Source organism: Panthera uncia, chromosome F1 (genome assembly GCF_023721935.1).
Source record: "Panthera uncia isolate 11264 chromosome F1, Puncia_PCG_1.0, whole genome shotgun sequence".
In the NCBI taxonomy this organism is placed as follows: Eukaryota; Metazoa; Chordata; class Mammalia; order Carnivora; family Felidae; genus Panthera; species Panthera uncia.
In genome coordinates this window covers 65,778,278-65,791,549 of record NC_064813.1, presented here as the reverse complement: position 1 = coordinate 65,791,549, position 13,272 = coordinate 65,778,278, and the positions used below count along the sequence as shown (strand labels likewise).

General features: G+C 63.7%; 1 protein-coding gene across 3 annotated transcripts in view; it reads left to right on the top strand.

Moving 5' to 3' along the window:
• LMNA (lamin A/C) overlaps positions 1-13,272 on the top strand; it is a 36,932-nt gene that overhangs the window by 19,818 nt on the left and 3,842 nt on the right. For all 3 annotated transcript variants that reach the window (XM_049634813.1, XM_049634814.1, XM_049634815.1), the window contains 5 exons: positions 577-1,167; positions 10,980-11,136; positions 12,381-12,506; positions 12,788-12,958; positions 13,048-13,173. In XM_049634813.1, the coding sequence (XP_049490770.1) occupies positions 812-1,167; positions 10,980-11,136; positions 12,381-12,506; positions 12,788-12,958; positions 13,048-13,173 (936 nt within the window). In that variant the 5' untranslated portion in view covers positions 577-811. The remainder of the gene's footprint in view (positions 1-576; positions 1,168-10,979; positions 11,137-12,380; positions 12,507-12,787; positions 12,959-13,047; positions 13,174-13,272) is intronic.

Genomic DNA, 13,272 nt, shown 5'->3' with positions numbered 1-13,272 from the left:
AGAGTTAAAGGATCTCAGGATCCAGAACTTCCCTGCAGCCCAGCTCCCCGGGGAACCCAGGCATTCCCTCCCCACCCCACCCTGGCATACAGAAATGCAGCTTTGAATGGGCTGCCCACGTGTGTGGGGGGGGGGTTGGGGTGACTCACTATTACTAGTAGGGGAGGAGAGGGGGAGCCACTTGTGGAAGAAGAGTGAGTCACCCTGATGGGCACCAGCCTCAGCACCCCCCCCCCACCCCCCACTTTCCTGGATCTGCCTGCCTGGTTCCTTCCCCTGCTTTACACCCGCTTTCCCTCCCCCCCGGCTCTTTGCCCACCCACTCTCGCCCTTTGGCTCTGCCTCCTACCCACGAAGGCCCGAGACGGTGGGGTGGGGGCAAGCTTGAAGCCGAGAGCCCTGAGCAGGCAGAATCAAGACGGGAGGAGCCCCAGGCCCACCGGGTGCGCGGGACAGGGTGGAGCCCCGCTCGGCCACCGCCCGGCGGCCCTCGCCCCTCCGCGCCGCCCCCTCACCTCCCGCTGCGGGTGTGCGGCGGCCCCTTTAAGAGCGGCGGCCCCTCCTCCCACTCCCTAGACCTATTAGAGCCTCGGCCCGGCGTCGGTGACTCAGAGTGTCCGCGGGAGCGCCGCAGCCACAGCCGCGCACCCGAATTCCGAGGTCCGACAGCACCCGGCCCAGACCCCACGCCTGCCAGGAGCGAGCCAGCCGGCCGGCGCGCTCCGACCCCAGCAGTCTCTGCCCTTCGGCCCGAGCCCCGCGCCCTTCCCGGGACCTCTGCCCCGCGGGCAGCGTTGCCACCCTGCCGGCCATGGAGACCCCGTCCCAGCGGCGCGCCACCCGCAGCGGGGCGCAGGCCAGCTCCACCCCGCTGTCGCCTACGCGCATCACCCGGCTGCAGGAGAAGGAGGACCTGCAGGAGCTCAATGACCGCCTGGCGGTCTACATCGACCGTGTGCGCTCGCTGGAGACGGAGAACGCGGGGCTGCGCCTCCGCATCACCGAGTCCGAGGAGGTGGTCAGCCGCGAGGTGTCCGGCATCAAGGCCGCCTACGAGGCCGAGCTCGGGGATGCCCGCAAGACCCTCGACTCGGTGGCCAAGGAGCGCGCCCGCCTGCAGCTGGAGCTGAGCAAAGTGCGCGAGGAGTTCAAGGAGCTCAAAGCGCGGTGAGTGCGCCCAGGTGGCGGCGCGCGGGCGGGAGCCGAGGGGGCGGGCGGCTGGTAACTAGGCTGTACCGCCCCCTCCGTCCCCGGAACTGCCCCAGCGGTGACTGGCAGTGCCGAGGGAAACCGTCGGGACCGGACAGAGAAGGGAGGGGGTCTCGGGGAGAGGGTGGCGTGCGTAGGGAATGGCGGGGGCGTCAGGGCCGAGGAAAGGCGGGCGGCAGGCCCACGTTCAGTCCGGTTGGGGGTTGCCGGCCGTTTGGAGCCAGGGGCCGGGGCTTGGGCAAAGGACAGCTGGCCCTGCTGGTCTAAGAAATCGGGCTCCTCAGGACACACCGGAGTGGGTGAAAGGGTCCTGTTAGAACTTTCTTGATGGGCTTGGCACTGTGCCAACTCTGCCCAGACCGGCTCTGGACACATGATGCCCACTAAGACCGAGCACCCGTGCTGGCAGATATCCAGTGGTGCTGGAGAGAGGTTACCAAGTCAGGGACACGGAGGTGACCCCCCGGGCACAGCTCTTTGCGGCATTGTTTCTAAGAGTCGGGAAGCTCTCCCCTCGCCGCCTCGCGTCTGGGACCTTCTCTGGGCCCTGACAGGCCCACGGAACAGCTCCAGGAGCTCAGCTCCCCCGCAGCCCTTGGCCTGCTTGGCCGGGGAATGCAAGAGAGGGAGGGAGACGGAGGACAGGGGCCCCCGGCGCGGGCTCAGGAGGTCGTGCTATGCCCAGGTCGGCCGCACCCGCCTCGGCCCTCTGCCTGGGGTCCCGGAGGTTCGGGGCTCTGCCCCTCCCTGCCTCCCTGCTTGGGGTGAGCCGCTTTCATTTCCCGGCCAAGCCCAGTAGTCTTTGCTCTGGCCTATCCGCTGGGCCACTGACGTTTTCTTGATCTTTGCCTTATGAAACTGCTGGAGTACGGTGACATTTTTGAAATCCAGCCGTTGGAAGCTGCAGGCCACTCCTACCGCACCCATCACTGCCCCACCCTACCCCACCCTACTTGACTCCACCCTCCTGTCTAAAAAGGCCTTTGGAGCCTGGGAGTGTAGGCCCTCTTTCCCTAGCCCCTGAGAACTTGCTTTCCTCCTCTTTCCTCCCCTTTTCTCCGAGGACCCCCGAGCCAAAGGGCCCTAAAGGTGCTTGAGGTCCCTGGGCCGGGGGCCCCCTGGCTTGACTTCCTCTCTTTACCTCCCTTTTGATCCTATTCTCCGAACAACCGCTCTCTTCAGAGCCTCTCTGTATCCCGTGCTCATTCTGCTATGCCCCGGTGAAGGGTGACTGGAAACTGCAGAGACAGGTTGACTTCTGGGGGAGACTGTTGACAGAGGTCATTCCTGGTGATATGACCGACTTAGCTAGCCGGACAGACAGGCAAGCTGGGGGGTGGCCAGAGAACGAAACTAGTCCACTCAGCAAAGCCCCCCTTATGGATTCTTGTGCAGGCGTTCTCAGCAGGCCTTTCTGTGGGGAAGACATTGATCGGGAATCAGGATGAGCAGAGTCTGTGATCCCTTACTAACCCAGCCACGCCAGTCTGTCTCCTCTGCCTCCTGGTGCAGCTGTCCGGGCCTGGGACACCAGGCGGGTGTGCGCACACGTGGGGCAGGGGCGGGGGTGGTGTGTGTACTTGTTATATTTAGCCACCTGCCTCTCTTTCTCCCCCACTGATCCTGGCTGGGGAGGCTGGGCTTCCGGAAAAGGGGGGTGGGCTTGCACACCTGGATCTCAGGCTGATGGGAGGCAGGCTGGAGTCAGAGGGGGCTCAGGCTGAGCTGTCTGTCCCCTTCCGTGTCCCCAGCCGGAGGACCCGGGATTTGTGGCTTCTTTTTGTGTCTGCTGTGCTCAGGGTGAAGTGGAGGAGAGTAGAATGAGGAATTCGGGAGAGGAAGAAAGGCACTGTCCTAACTCCTCCCCACTAAAGCCGAGAGAGAAGGTGTTGTCTGGATTAATGTTTAATTAGAGCTCAGAGTTCAGGGCCAGGCTTCCGGTTGGGATGCAAAGCTGTCTGTAAGATCCTGTGGCAATCCCTGGCCCAGCCTGGTACCTTGACCACACCCAGGGGCTTGGGGTGCCCTCTCACTGGGCTGGGTTATAGGCTCCAAGCAAAAACAACACCCCCAAGTCCCCCCCCACACACACACACACACTCTGTCTATTCTGGAGTCTGAAACATTTGGACACCTAAGTGTGGCAAGAATGAGGAGCTGAGTACCAGGCAGGGCCCCACTGGGGTCCAGGCTTGGAGCTGGGCCCCATCCCAGGCATGACAGCTGGGTAGATGACTCAGATGCTGCCCCCTCCCTTCCACCCTGGTGGCTTTATGAGAGCCAGCAGGAGACAGGGTGGAGACGGCAGATGTCTTAAAGGGAGGGATGGGGGCCTGAATATCTGCATCCTCTGCCCCTGCTTCCCAGTGCATCCTGGAAGCCTTTCCCGCCTCCCTCCTTAGGACCTCCGGTGGTGGTCTGGAGCAGGGACCCGCGTGGCCAGTATGTAGCAGGTCGTTCTAGAGCAGAGTCCAGTTACGGGGCTGCAGCATAGGACCGAGGTCTGTGTCTTCCCATGTGGAACTGGTGGAGGAAGCCTGAGTCAGAAGCGGGGAGATCCTGGGCCCACAAAGCAGAAGCACTTCTTCCCCCCCGGACGAGGCTGGGTGCTTGACGACTTCCTGTATTGTCTGCCTTGCGCAGCCCCAGTGGGGAAGGACAGGGAAGTGCGGGCCCAGGCTTATCCCAGCTCTCACTGAGACAGGAACAGCCAAGGCCAGAGAGGCGCAAAGCCTTGTCCTGTGTCACACAGCGAGAGAGCGACAGGTCAGGACTTGAGCACGGGCCTTCTGACTTCCAGTTGTGTGCCTATATCATTAAGCCTTACTTCTTTAGCTTAGAGGACAGGTTGGAGGGTCCTGAGGGTAGGATGGGGTAGCCGAGGCTCCTGCAGCCTGAAGATTCTGGTCTGAGACCAGTGGGACCAGTGATACCCGAACGGTCTGCTGTCCTGTTAATACCCATCCTTTGTCCTACCCTGTCCCTGGAAAGACCCAAGACCCTGCCAAGACATGGGTCGTGAGACACAGCTCTGGGAGGCTGGGGATTCCTGTCTTGAGACTGTCTCGGGACCTGTCGTGGGAAGTGTCTACCTGGCTCCGACGAAGGCTGTGCCCTTCGGCAGAGACCTGGGGATGACAGTGATGGAGCCTTTGAGGGTACCCGGGCTCGTGGCCTCACCTGAGGGAGCCCCTGGTGTTGTCTGTCCCCGCCACGGCCCCCCCGGCCCTGAAGTCTACATTCTGATCCAAAGGGAAAGAAGGTGCAGCTAAACTCGGGGACTGAGCACCGCTTAGGGAGCCCGAGAGAAAACAGAAGAGACGGTAGTTCCTACTCAGCCCCTGACTGCTTTCCTGTGATCGAGGCCCCTGGCTGGCACTTCCCCTGGCCTCCATTCTGAGATTTACTCTTGCACAGGATAGGCCCATGCCTCAGTCCTACCCCCCAGGGATTCAGTAGTTCAGTGTCAGGGCTGAAGCCAGGGACAGCTGGGGGAACAACTGGGAGGGGACGCCTTCACCCACCAGCTGTGCCTCCGCTCCCCTCCCCCAGCCTGCCTCCCCGCACCCCCCCACCAGGTCGGCTCAGAGGCCTGGCCCCAGCAACTTCACCCCATTCCCACCTCCTGGAGCCCCAGTGCCCCTGAAGGTGATGCAGGCCAACCTCTCATGTTCTTAGAAATGTCTGGAGAGAGGTCGCAGGTCTCCTGTCCCTTAACAAGACACGAGGTGGTCCACTAGCCAAGCGACAGGTTGCATGAGGTAGTGGAAACAGTCCTGGCCCTCGGTGTCCTAGGCTGGGTCCTGCCACTAAATGGCTGTGTGACCCTGAACAAGCCACGTCCCCTCTCTGGATTTCCCTAGCTGTGAAATAAAGCGGTTAGAGCAGAAGGTCTGCAGAGAGCCCTCACGAAGTAGAACCGTGACCCACGGCGTGAGACGTCAGTCCTCCACAATACCCAGCTATAACGTGAGAAACAAATATACTTAACGTGAATATAATAGTAGCCAGTGCTATGCTCAATAGAAATCTGCCACAAGCCGTGGAGTTAAACGTGCGGACACGCTTCTCTCTTTCTCAAAGAAAGTTAGGAGCAGGTAATTATGACAATACGCTCCTGGCCTCTGCTGTTTTTATTGTTAGTAAGAAAGGACACTTTGTTGGGACGCCTCCCCTTTGAGGACAGTGGCGAGGGCTGTGTTGGGGAGAAGGCCTGTGCTGGGGGCTCGGGGAGGCCCTGGGAAAGACAGGGCTGTTACCTCAGAGTTGGCCAAGGCCTGACACACGTGTTTGCAGCCGGAGGGAGGCGCACGCTGACCTTGGGTGGCCTACCCGTTTCCCTTCCTGCACCCTTCGGGCTCCCCCAACCTGGGGCCGGGCTGTGAGGGGGTCTTGCAAGAGGACAGAGTTTGGGAAGGAGGAGCCGGGCGGGGAAGGGGTGCTCCCTGTCCCTTGGCGGGAGAGGAAGCCGGGATTAATTCTGGCTGGGATCCCAGGCCCGACAGAGGAGCTGAGTCACGGCAGAGGGTGGAGTGCAGAGTGGACGGGAGACCCTGAGCTGTTCCGTCAGACAAGAGATGGCTCCGGGTGGCCCCTGCATGGGGGACAAAGGGAGGGGCAGAGCACGTGTGTCCGTTTAGGGCTGGATCGGGGAGCTAGAGACCCTCATATCAAGGAGCCCGGTTTCTGGGCAGCTGAGGGGAGACGGATCGCCAAGGCCCCCCTGGTGCCGAGGCTCTAAGGCTGCACCTTCCCAGGCTGGGGCTGGAATGCGGCGGGACTAGAACTCCTAGGCCCTCCCACTTCCTTTGCCGAGCTTGGGGTGCGGCTCCCACCCCCTCTTGCCATCATCAAGGTTGATAATCCAGATAGAGGGTTAATGCATCCCAAAGAAGGAACTCCTGAGTCAGCTTCTTGTGGGGATCCCCTAAATGTCCCTACTCTGGCCGGCGCCTCCCTCTCTCTCCCCTCAGGACAGTCTGCCTCTTCCTAGGCTGTGACCCAGGCCCCTCCTTCTTTTGGTCTGTCCCCAGGCCTCAGCGCTTCATTGTTGCACAGAAGTCAAGAGTGACTTCTTGAGAGTCAGGCCAAGAAGAAGGAAAGCGGAGTTGGCAGGGACCGTAAGAGAGCAGTTGGTCAGGAAGCCGGCTGCCTGTCGTCCAGGACCCCGGGCCCGGCTCCTAGCCGTAGGCTCCTCCTGCCTGCGAACAACGCCACGTTGATACACCCGGCAGCTGTGACTCAGGCCTGGCCCCCTGCCAGCCCCAGCGCCTCTGCCGGAGTTGAGTCTGAACATGTCCACAGGCCTCCCGTCCCCTTCTCGGCCCCGGCCCCTCTCCTCCAGCCCTCCCTCTGTCTACAGTTGCCACCTGGCTTTGTCTAGGGGGAGGACAGCTGGGGCCGAGCGCCTCTGGACGGGGATCTGAGGGCCCCGGACCCCAGGCGTGTGCGGCAGGTGGAAGCAGGGCCAGGCCTGTGTGGGGAGGTCGGGGTGGGGTCCACCCCGAGGGGCCTACCTGCGCTTTCCAGCTGTAAGACCCTCAGAACGTCGCGGGTGGGATTCGAAGAAAGCTGTTCCCCCTCAGTTCCTCTGTTGAAGGTCTCTTTTCCAGACGGGGCTGGTGCCTGGAGCGCCAGATGTCCCCGCCTTCCCACATCCTGCCCTTACCAGAAGGTGTTGGCCGACCCACAGACCAGCCAAGAGACCAAGCAGTGGTTCCCTTTCGGGGTGGGGGGTGTCCAACCCGCTTCACCCCCAGCTGTGGGAGTGTGTGCGTTTGGGCCGCATCACTCTTGGACTGGGAGCCGGAGGTCGAGGCCTCTCCCAGGCTGTCTTCCTGGGTGCCTGGGTGCCACCCTCCTCGCACCTCCCCTCCCCCCACCCTGCCGTGCACCCTGCCATTCTCAGTGCCCTGTCCCTGTCTGCCGTGAGTGTCCTCAGGTGACCCGGCGGGCAGGTTTTCAGTGCCTGAGCCTTTTCCTGTCTAGGCCTTGGTTTCCCCACCAGTAAAGGTGCAGAGGCTGGCCCGGGAGGAGGCCCCCTGGAAGCCAGGATTGTGTGGACTCCTAGCCCCCAGGCATTCCAGGCACAGACTGGAAAAGCCCCAGACATTAGTGGACAGATAATAAACTGGCAGATGAAAACAACAGCTGAGCACATGTCAGGGGTGGGGACAAGAGCTGCAGGGCTGAGGGCCCCCGCAACCCAGGGAGGTGGAGGCAGATAGATTGCAGGGGGAGGAGCTGCAGGAACAAAGGGAAGGGTGGCCAACAGGAGCCGCCCCTTACTGGCAGGAAGTAGGCTTGGGCCGAGTTCTGCCGTCCAGGGAAAAGAGGGGACAGTCCTGGCGCTGGTGCCTACCCCCCCCCCCCCCCCCCCCCCCCCCCCTCACCCCTCCCTCCGGTCCTGGGGTCTCGCCATGGGGAACTCTGTGTGCCGGTGAGGCTGAGGGGCTGAGGCTGGAGGGGACTGGGGCGGGAGCCCCTGCAGGGCTGGGCCAGCTCCTAGAAGCCCCGTGGCCATCTTCCCCTCCCCCTCGTATGTTCAGCCCCAGGTCTCTGTCCCCGTATCTCTTCCTCAGCCCAGTGGGAGAGGAAACGAGGGCCTTGCAAGTTGTCCCCAGCAACGGGGCCCAAACAGGCCTGGGCTGCCTGGCTTCCATATCTGGCATCCAAGCAGGGCTGAGGTGGGGGTGACTCAGCGAGCGGGCCAGCTCCTGGCCCCGTGCCCAGCCGACCCCTTTGCTGCCCCCGAGGCCCGGCAGACCCCCCGGCCCCGCCCTGGGCCCGGGTTCTCCGCCCCCTGCCCTCCCCGCCCCCTGCCCCCTCCCCCCTCCCGAGATGGGAGCTGCCCGCCGTGGGAAGAGGCAGAAACAGGATGCCCAGCCCTCCTCGCCCCACGAGGCCCCTGGGATGGAGGAACCTGGACGTGAGGGCTGGGGCAGGACAGGGGCAGAGTCAGGGTCTCCCCTGTGAGCGCTAGAGGATTTCCTGACCCCACCGGGGTATTTTCTGCCCCAGGATGAGTCACCTGCCGCCCAGCTCCCCGCCCCAACCCCACCCGCCGCCCCAGTGGCCCTGGCACCTGACGCGCTGACCGCCTGGCCAGGCTCTGCTTGCGGTCCCTGCTGGCGCAGGGAGGTGGGGGACGGGGGAGGCGCCGGGCCCTGCACCCTCTCTTGGGGTGTGCGTGTGGCTCCCCGGCCACAACTCCTGAGGGCTGAGTCATGAGCCTGTGGGTGATAGTGGCTTCTTCCCCACAGATGGGAGCTCCCCAGCCTGACTGAGAAAACCGCGGGGGCCCCCCCTCCCCTCCCCGGGTGCTGGCGGTTTCCCCCTGCGGGCAAAGCCAGTCCAGCCTCCAGGACGGATAGGCAACTAGACCCCTTGCTGCTCGGGAGGCCGCCCTGGTGGCGGGGCCGAGGGCTCCGCAGCCCCCCTGGCTGCTGGGCTACCGACTTGCTGCGGGCCCCCGGACGTGCTCTGTGCCTCAGTGTCCCTGGTCACACGGTGATGGCCCGACTTGTAGGCAGCTGTGCAGACCGAGCGCTAACGTTGAGAGCGGTGCCTGCTCCGTGACCAGCCCCGCCGGGGCGTTTGCTGCCGTCGTGTTGTTAGGATTACTGCCGTTGTACCCCACGGCCCGAGGCTGAGGGTGGTTGGCCGACTGAGCCTGGCAGAGGGCCGGCACCCGCTCCTCTGTTCTCGAGGTCTGGGAAGGCGTGTCCTCAGAGATGCCACCTGAAGCCGCGGGGGGGGGGGGGGGGCTCCTTCCCGCCTCCCCCGGCCCAGGCCACCCCTCTTCCTCCTGTGGCCAAGGAGGGCGGTGCGGCGGAGGGGAGGAGCCCCCAGCGGCAGCGTGGACTGTGACCCTGTCCCTGCTGCCACCGTGTGCGGCACTGCACACGGGCCTCAGTTTCCTCATCTGTTCAAGGAGGGCTTGAGCTGGCCCCATCCTGAGCTCCCTGCAGCTCTCCCAGGTGCTGAGAGCCCGCCGTGGCCGTGGCCATCAGCCTGCAGGCAGAGGAGGCCTCTGTGGGGCAGGCCCTGCACCTGGAGCCGGCCCAAGGAGCGGGAGCCTGCGGCCGCCTCGGAGCTTCACTTTACCAGCGGTTTCTTCTTTTTCATCCCCCCCCACCCCCCCTGCAGCTGGCTCAGCTTCGGAAAAGTTCTGAAGTCATGGAAAGTTGGGGCTATGCTCCCAGCCAGGGGCTGGGCCGGATGGCAGCCAAAACCTGAGCTGGGTTTTGACTTTATTTTTAGCTTTTCTGGCTGAGACGGAGGAGGGGAGACATCCTCCAGTTCTGGAAGGGCCTCTTTTCACGAGAGACAGACACTATTGCTTGTTCCGAGGTGTGGCCAGAGGCCGGGAGCAGCAAGATTGTGGGGGAGGTGAGGGCCCCCTCCAGGTCTTCCCATCTTCCCCCCACCTCCGAGCGTGTCTCTGTGTCCCCCTCCTGGTGGAGCCTGTTTGAAAAGTCCTGAGCTGGTGGCAGGAGAGTGCTGCCTGTCCGGGCCCCTCCCTGCAGAGCCTCCTCAAGGCTGGCCTCTGCCACTGCACCTTGTCACCATCACCCGTGTCACCGTCACCGCTGGGCCCCTGGGAGCTTAGGGCTTTTGCAGAGGCGAAAAATGCTGGCACGGTCACTTTGCTTCTTCCCAGGACGGAAATGTCCCCTCCTGCCCACATTTGGTTCCTTTTTTCCCTTCTGCCACGTGGGCCCACGCTTACGACTCAGGAGTTACGGATGGCAGCCGGGGCCAGGCCCCCTGGGTCTTTCCCTGCACTCCCTGGGTCTCCTGCTTTCTCTCACCAGATGCTGGTGAGGTGATAATAACATCTGGAAAGTTCTTGGGTTCCCCAGAAGTTTGGACCCCTCTCCTTCTCCAGTTCAGTATCTTTGGGGCCCAGAAAACGGAAGGAAATGGCAGAGGCATCCCCTGTTTATGTGTTTATTTGGCTAAAGCTTCACCCACTTTCAGGGCTGGGGCCCAGATGGGCCTGGAGGCTCAGGGGCCACATCTGGAGCCAGATGCTGAGGCTTGTGGCCGAAGGGGAGGGTTTAGTGTTCTCTCAAGCTCTGTAAGGCCTGGGAGGAAGGCAGCTGGACCCCCGTGCTTGGCCCCAGTCAGGGGACTCAGCCTGGGTCTGGAAAGGGAAGGGCCAGTACCGAGCCTAGTTGTCCTTATCCCTGACTTTTAACCGGACTTTCCCTCTGCACAGTCTCCGTGTGTAAAAGGGGCCAGGAGAGGTGACCAGTACCTTGGGGGCCCAAACTGAGAAGCTATAGGGATGCATGGACCCCAACACTGGGAGCCTGGTTGTCTGGGTCCCTGCAGGGAGGGAGGCCTGGCCCAATGGGAGGGGGGTGGAGTCAGGGAGGAGGAGGTTAAGGCCCTGTGTGGGAAGGGGCAGGAGACAAAGGTGGCCCTGTCTCTTTGGGAAGGAATGGGAGGAGAGGGAGGGAAAGCATTGATCTCACGGGATTGCGCTTTCCCCTTGGCCCCGGGCACGTTCCTGAGCACTGAGTCATGGGAAGGGTGGAGAAGCAGGAAGGGGGTTTTGGGGACCTTGGGGGAAATGGGAGTCCAGTCCCAGAGGCGGGCAGATGCTAACAAACCACAAGCAAGGATGCCCTCTCCTGGCAGTTTGAGGGACAGCCAATCCAGGCCCCGGCTGGGCTGGCCGCCTAGGAGGTGGCTTCTGTCTCTCTGTGGGGGACCCGGCTCTCTCTAGGGATTCTAAAGCTACTCTTCCTTTGCTTCCTTAGCAATACCAAGAAGGAGGGCGACTTGATGGCCGCCCAGGCCCGCCTCAAGGACCTGGAGGCCCTGCTCAACTCCAAGGAGGCCGCCCTGAGCACCGCGCTCAGCGAGAAGCGCACCCTGGAGGGCGAGCTCCATGACCTGCGGGGCCAGGTGGCCAAGGTGAGGCCACCCGCCAGGGCCCGCCATGACCCCTCCTCCCCCCAGAGAAGTGCAGGCTCGCCCTACCCACCCTTTCACCCCACTTGCTCTCCGAGGCACCTGTCTGTCCCGTTACACGGACAGGGCATCACAGCCATCTGTCCGCCCTGGTGCCATTTCAGCCGTCCCCACCTCGCTGCGTCCTGCCCATGCATCTGGCACAGCGGGTTTACGGTCGTCCACAGCTGGGGCGCCTGGCTGGGAGAACGTGCGACTCTTGATCTCGGAGTCACGAGTCAGAGCCTCATGTTAGGCATGCAGCTTACGTTAATAAATAAAGTAGTACGCAGACGTTTGCACGTAAGTCTGCAACAAACCGTGCCTGGCCCTGGATCCCTCCTGGTGTGGCTGTCCTGTAAGAGAGCGGAGGTCTCTGGAAGACCGAGCCAGCCTGAAGTCGGCAGTGGATGGTCTATCACAGACGGGACGGGTGTTCTTGATGCTTGGCATGTATATGGCTGTCTTTCCTTCCAAGGCACATTGCTGTCTGTCCTGGGCTCTCGTCTCTCATATCGCAAGCTCAGAACAGAATCAAAGAAGCCGACTGGCTCCCGGTTCTGCCGCCTCACTCCTCAGAGCAGGGCCAGGACCAGGGTCAGGGGCCAGGCTCTCTGGGCTCGGCCCTCTCCCAGGCCCCGCCACCAGAGTGCGCCCAGCACACGGGAGACGCCAGTGGGTTGAGCACTAAGGCTGGGCTGGAGCCTTCTCCTCCAGGCCTCCTGCCGGCCCCTGCGCTGGCCAGCGGGCCTCTCGGAGACCAGAATCTGGGAGGGGTTCTCTGCCACTCAAACTTCAGAGATCTTTCTGTGGCAGAGAAGGGGGCATCTCTTCACGGTCCAGCCCCTGCCTTCCCGCGCAGCCGCTGTCCATGTCGCCACCCCTGAGCCCTGCCGGCTCTGCCAGAACCGGGGACCCCGAAGCTCGCTGTGCCTCTGCGCCTCCAGGCCTTTACACGGGCCTTTGCTCCTGTGCTCAGGCAGTGTCCCCCTCTGCCCTGGGCACGTCCCAAGAGCCTGTCCTGCAGGCCTCAGCCCCCCGGAGGCCTTCCCAGACCCCCTCTACCACCCCAGGCGGACTGTGGTTCCAGCGTACTCTGGACTTGCTGTGTGTGGTGCCTCCTCTCGTTTCTTAGCGGGCGGGTAAGGGGACAGCGGAGGCTGTCCGTCCCCCGGGCCTGTCCCTCACCTCTGCCTCCCCCCTCCCAGCTCGAGGCCGCCCTGGGTGAGGCCAAGAAACAGCTCCAGGACGAGATGCTGCGGCGGGTGGACGCGGAGAACAGGCTGCAGACCCTGAAGGAGGAGCTGGACTTCCAGAAGAACATCTACAGCGAGGTGGGGACCGTGCCCCGCCCGCCGGAGGGGCAGGGGGGCAGGGCTGGGGGGCGGCTGTGGGCGGAGCTCGCCCCGCCTGCCTCGTGCCGCCGGACGGGGAGTGCGGGGTGTCTGGCGCCCGGCCCCCAGGTTACGGCGGGGTGACGGTGGCCCCATCGGGGGTGGGACGGGACGGGGACGGGGACGGGGTGGGCCGGCCACCCGGGCCGCCTCATCCTCCGAGGACGAGCTCTGATCTTGGTTCCCTGCCCCCCCCCCCCCCCCCCCAGCACCGCTCCCAGGAGCTGCGAGAGACCAAGCGCCGCCACGAGACCCGGCTGGTGGAGATCGACAACGGCAAGCAGCGTGAGTTCGAGAGCCGGCTGGCGGACGCCCTGCAGGAGCTGCGGGCCCAGCACGAGGACCAGGTGGAGCAGTACAAGAAGGAGCTGGAGAAGACCTATTCTGCCAAGGTGCCTGCCCGCCCCCCGGGCGCCCGCCCTGCGCCCCCTGGGTCCCTCTCGGGTCCCCGCGGCCCTAACCCTGCGTCCTCCCCCCGAAGCTGGATAACGCCAGGCAGTCGGCCGAGAGGAACAGCAACCTGGTGGGGGCCGCGCACGAGGAGCTGCAGCAGTCTCGCATCCGCATCGACAGCCTGTCGGCCCAGCTCAGCCAGCTGCAGAAGCAGGTGCCGCCCGCCTCGCCTCTCCACCCCCTCACCTCTGCCCGCCTCACTTCTATACCGCCTCGCCTCTCTCCTGCCTCGACCCCGCCTCGCCTCTATCCC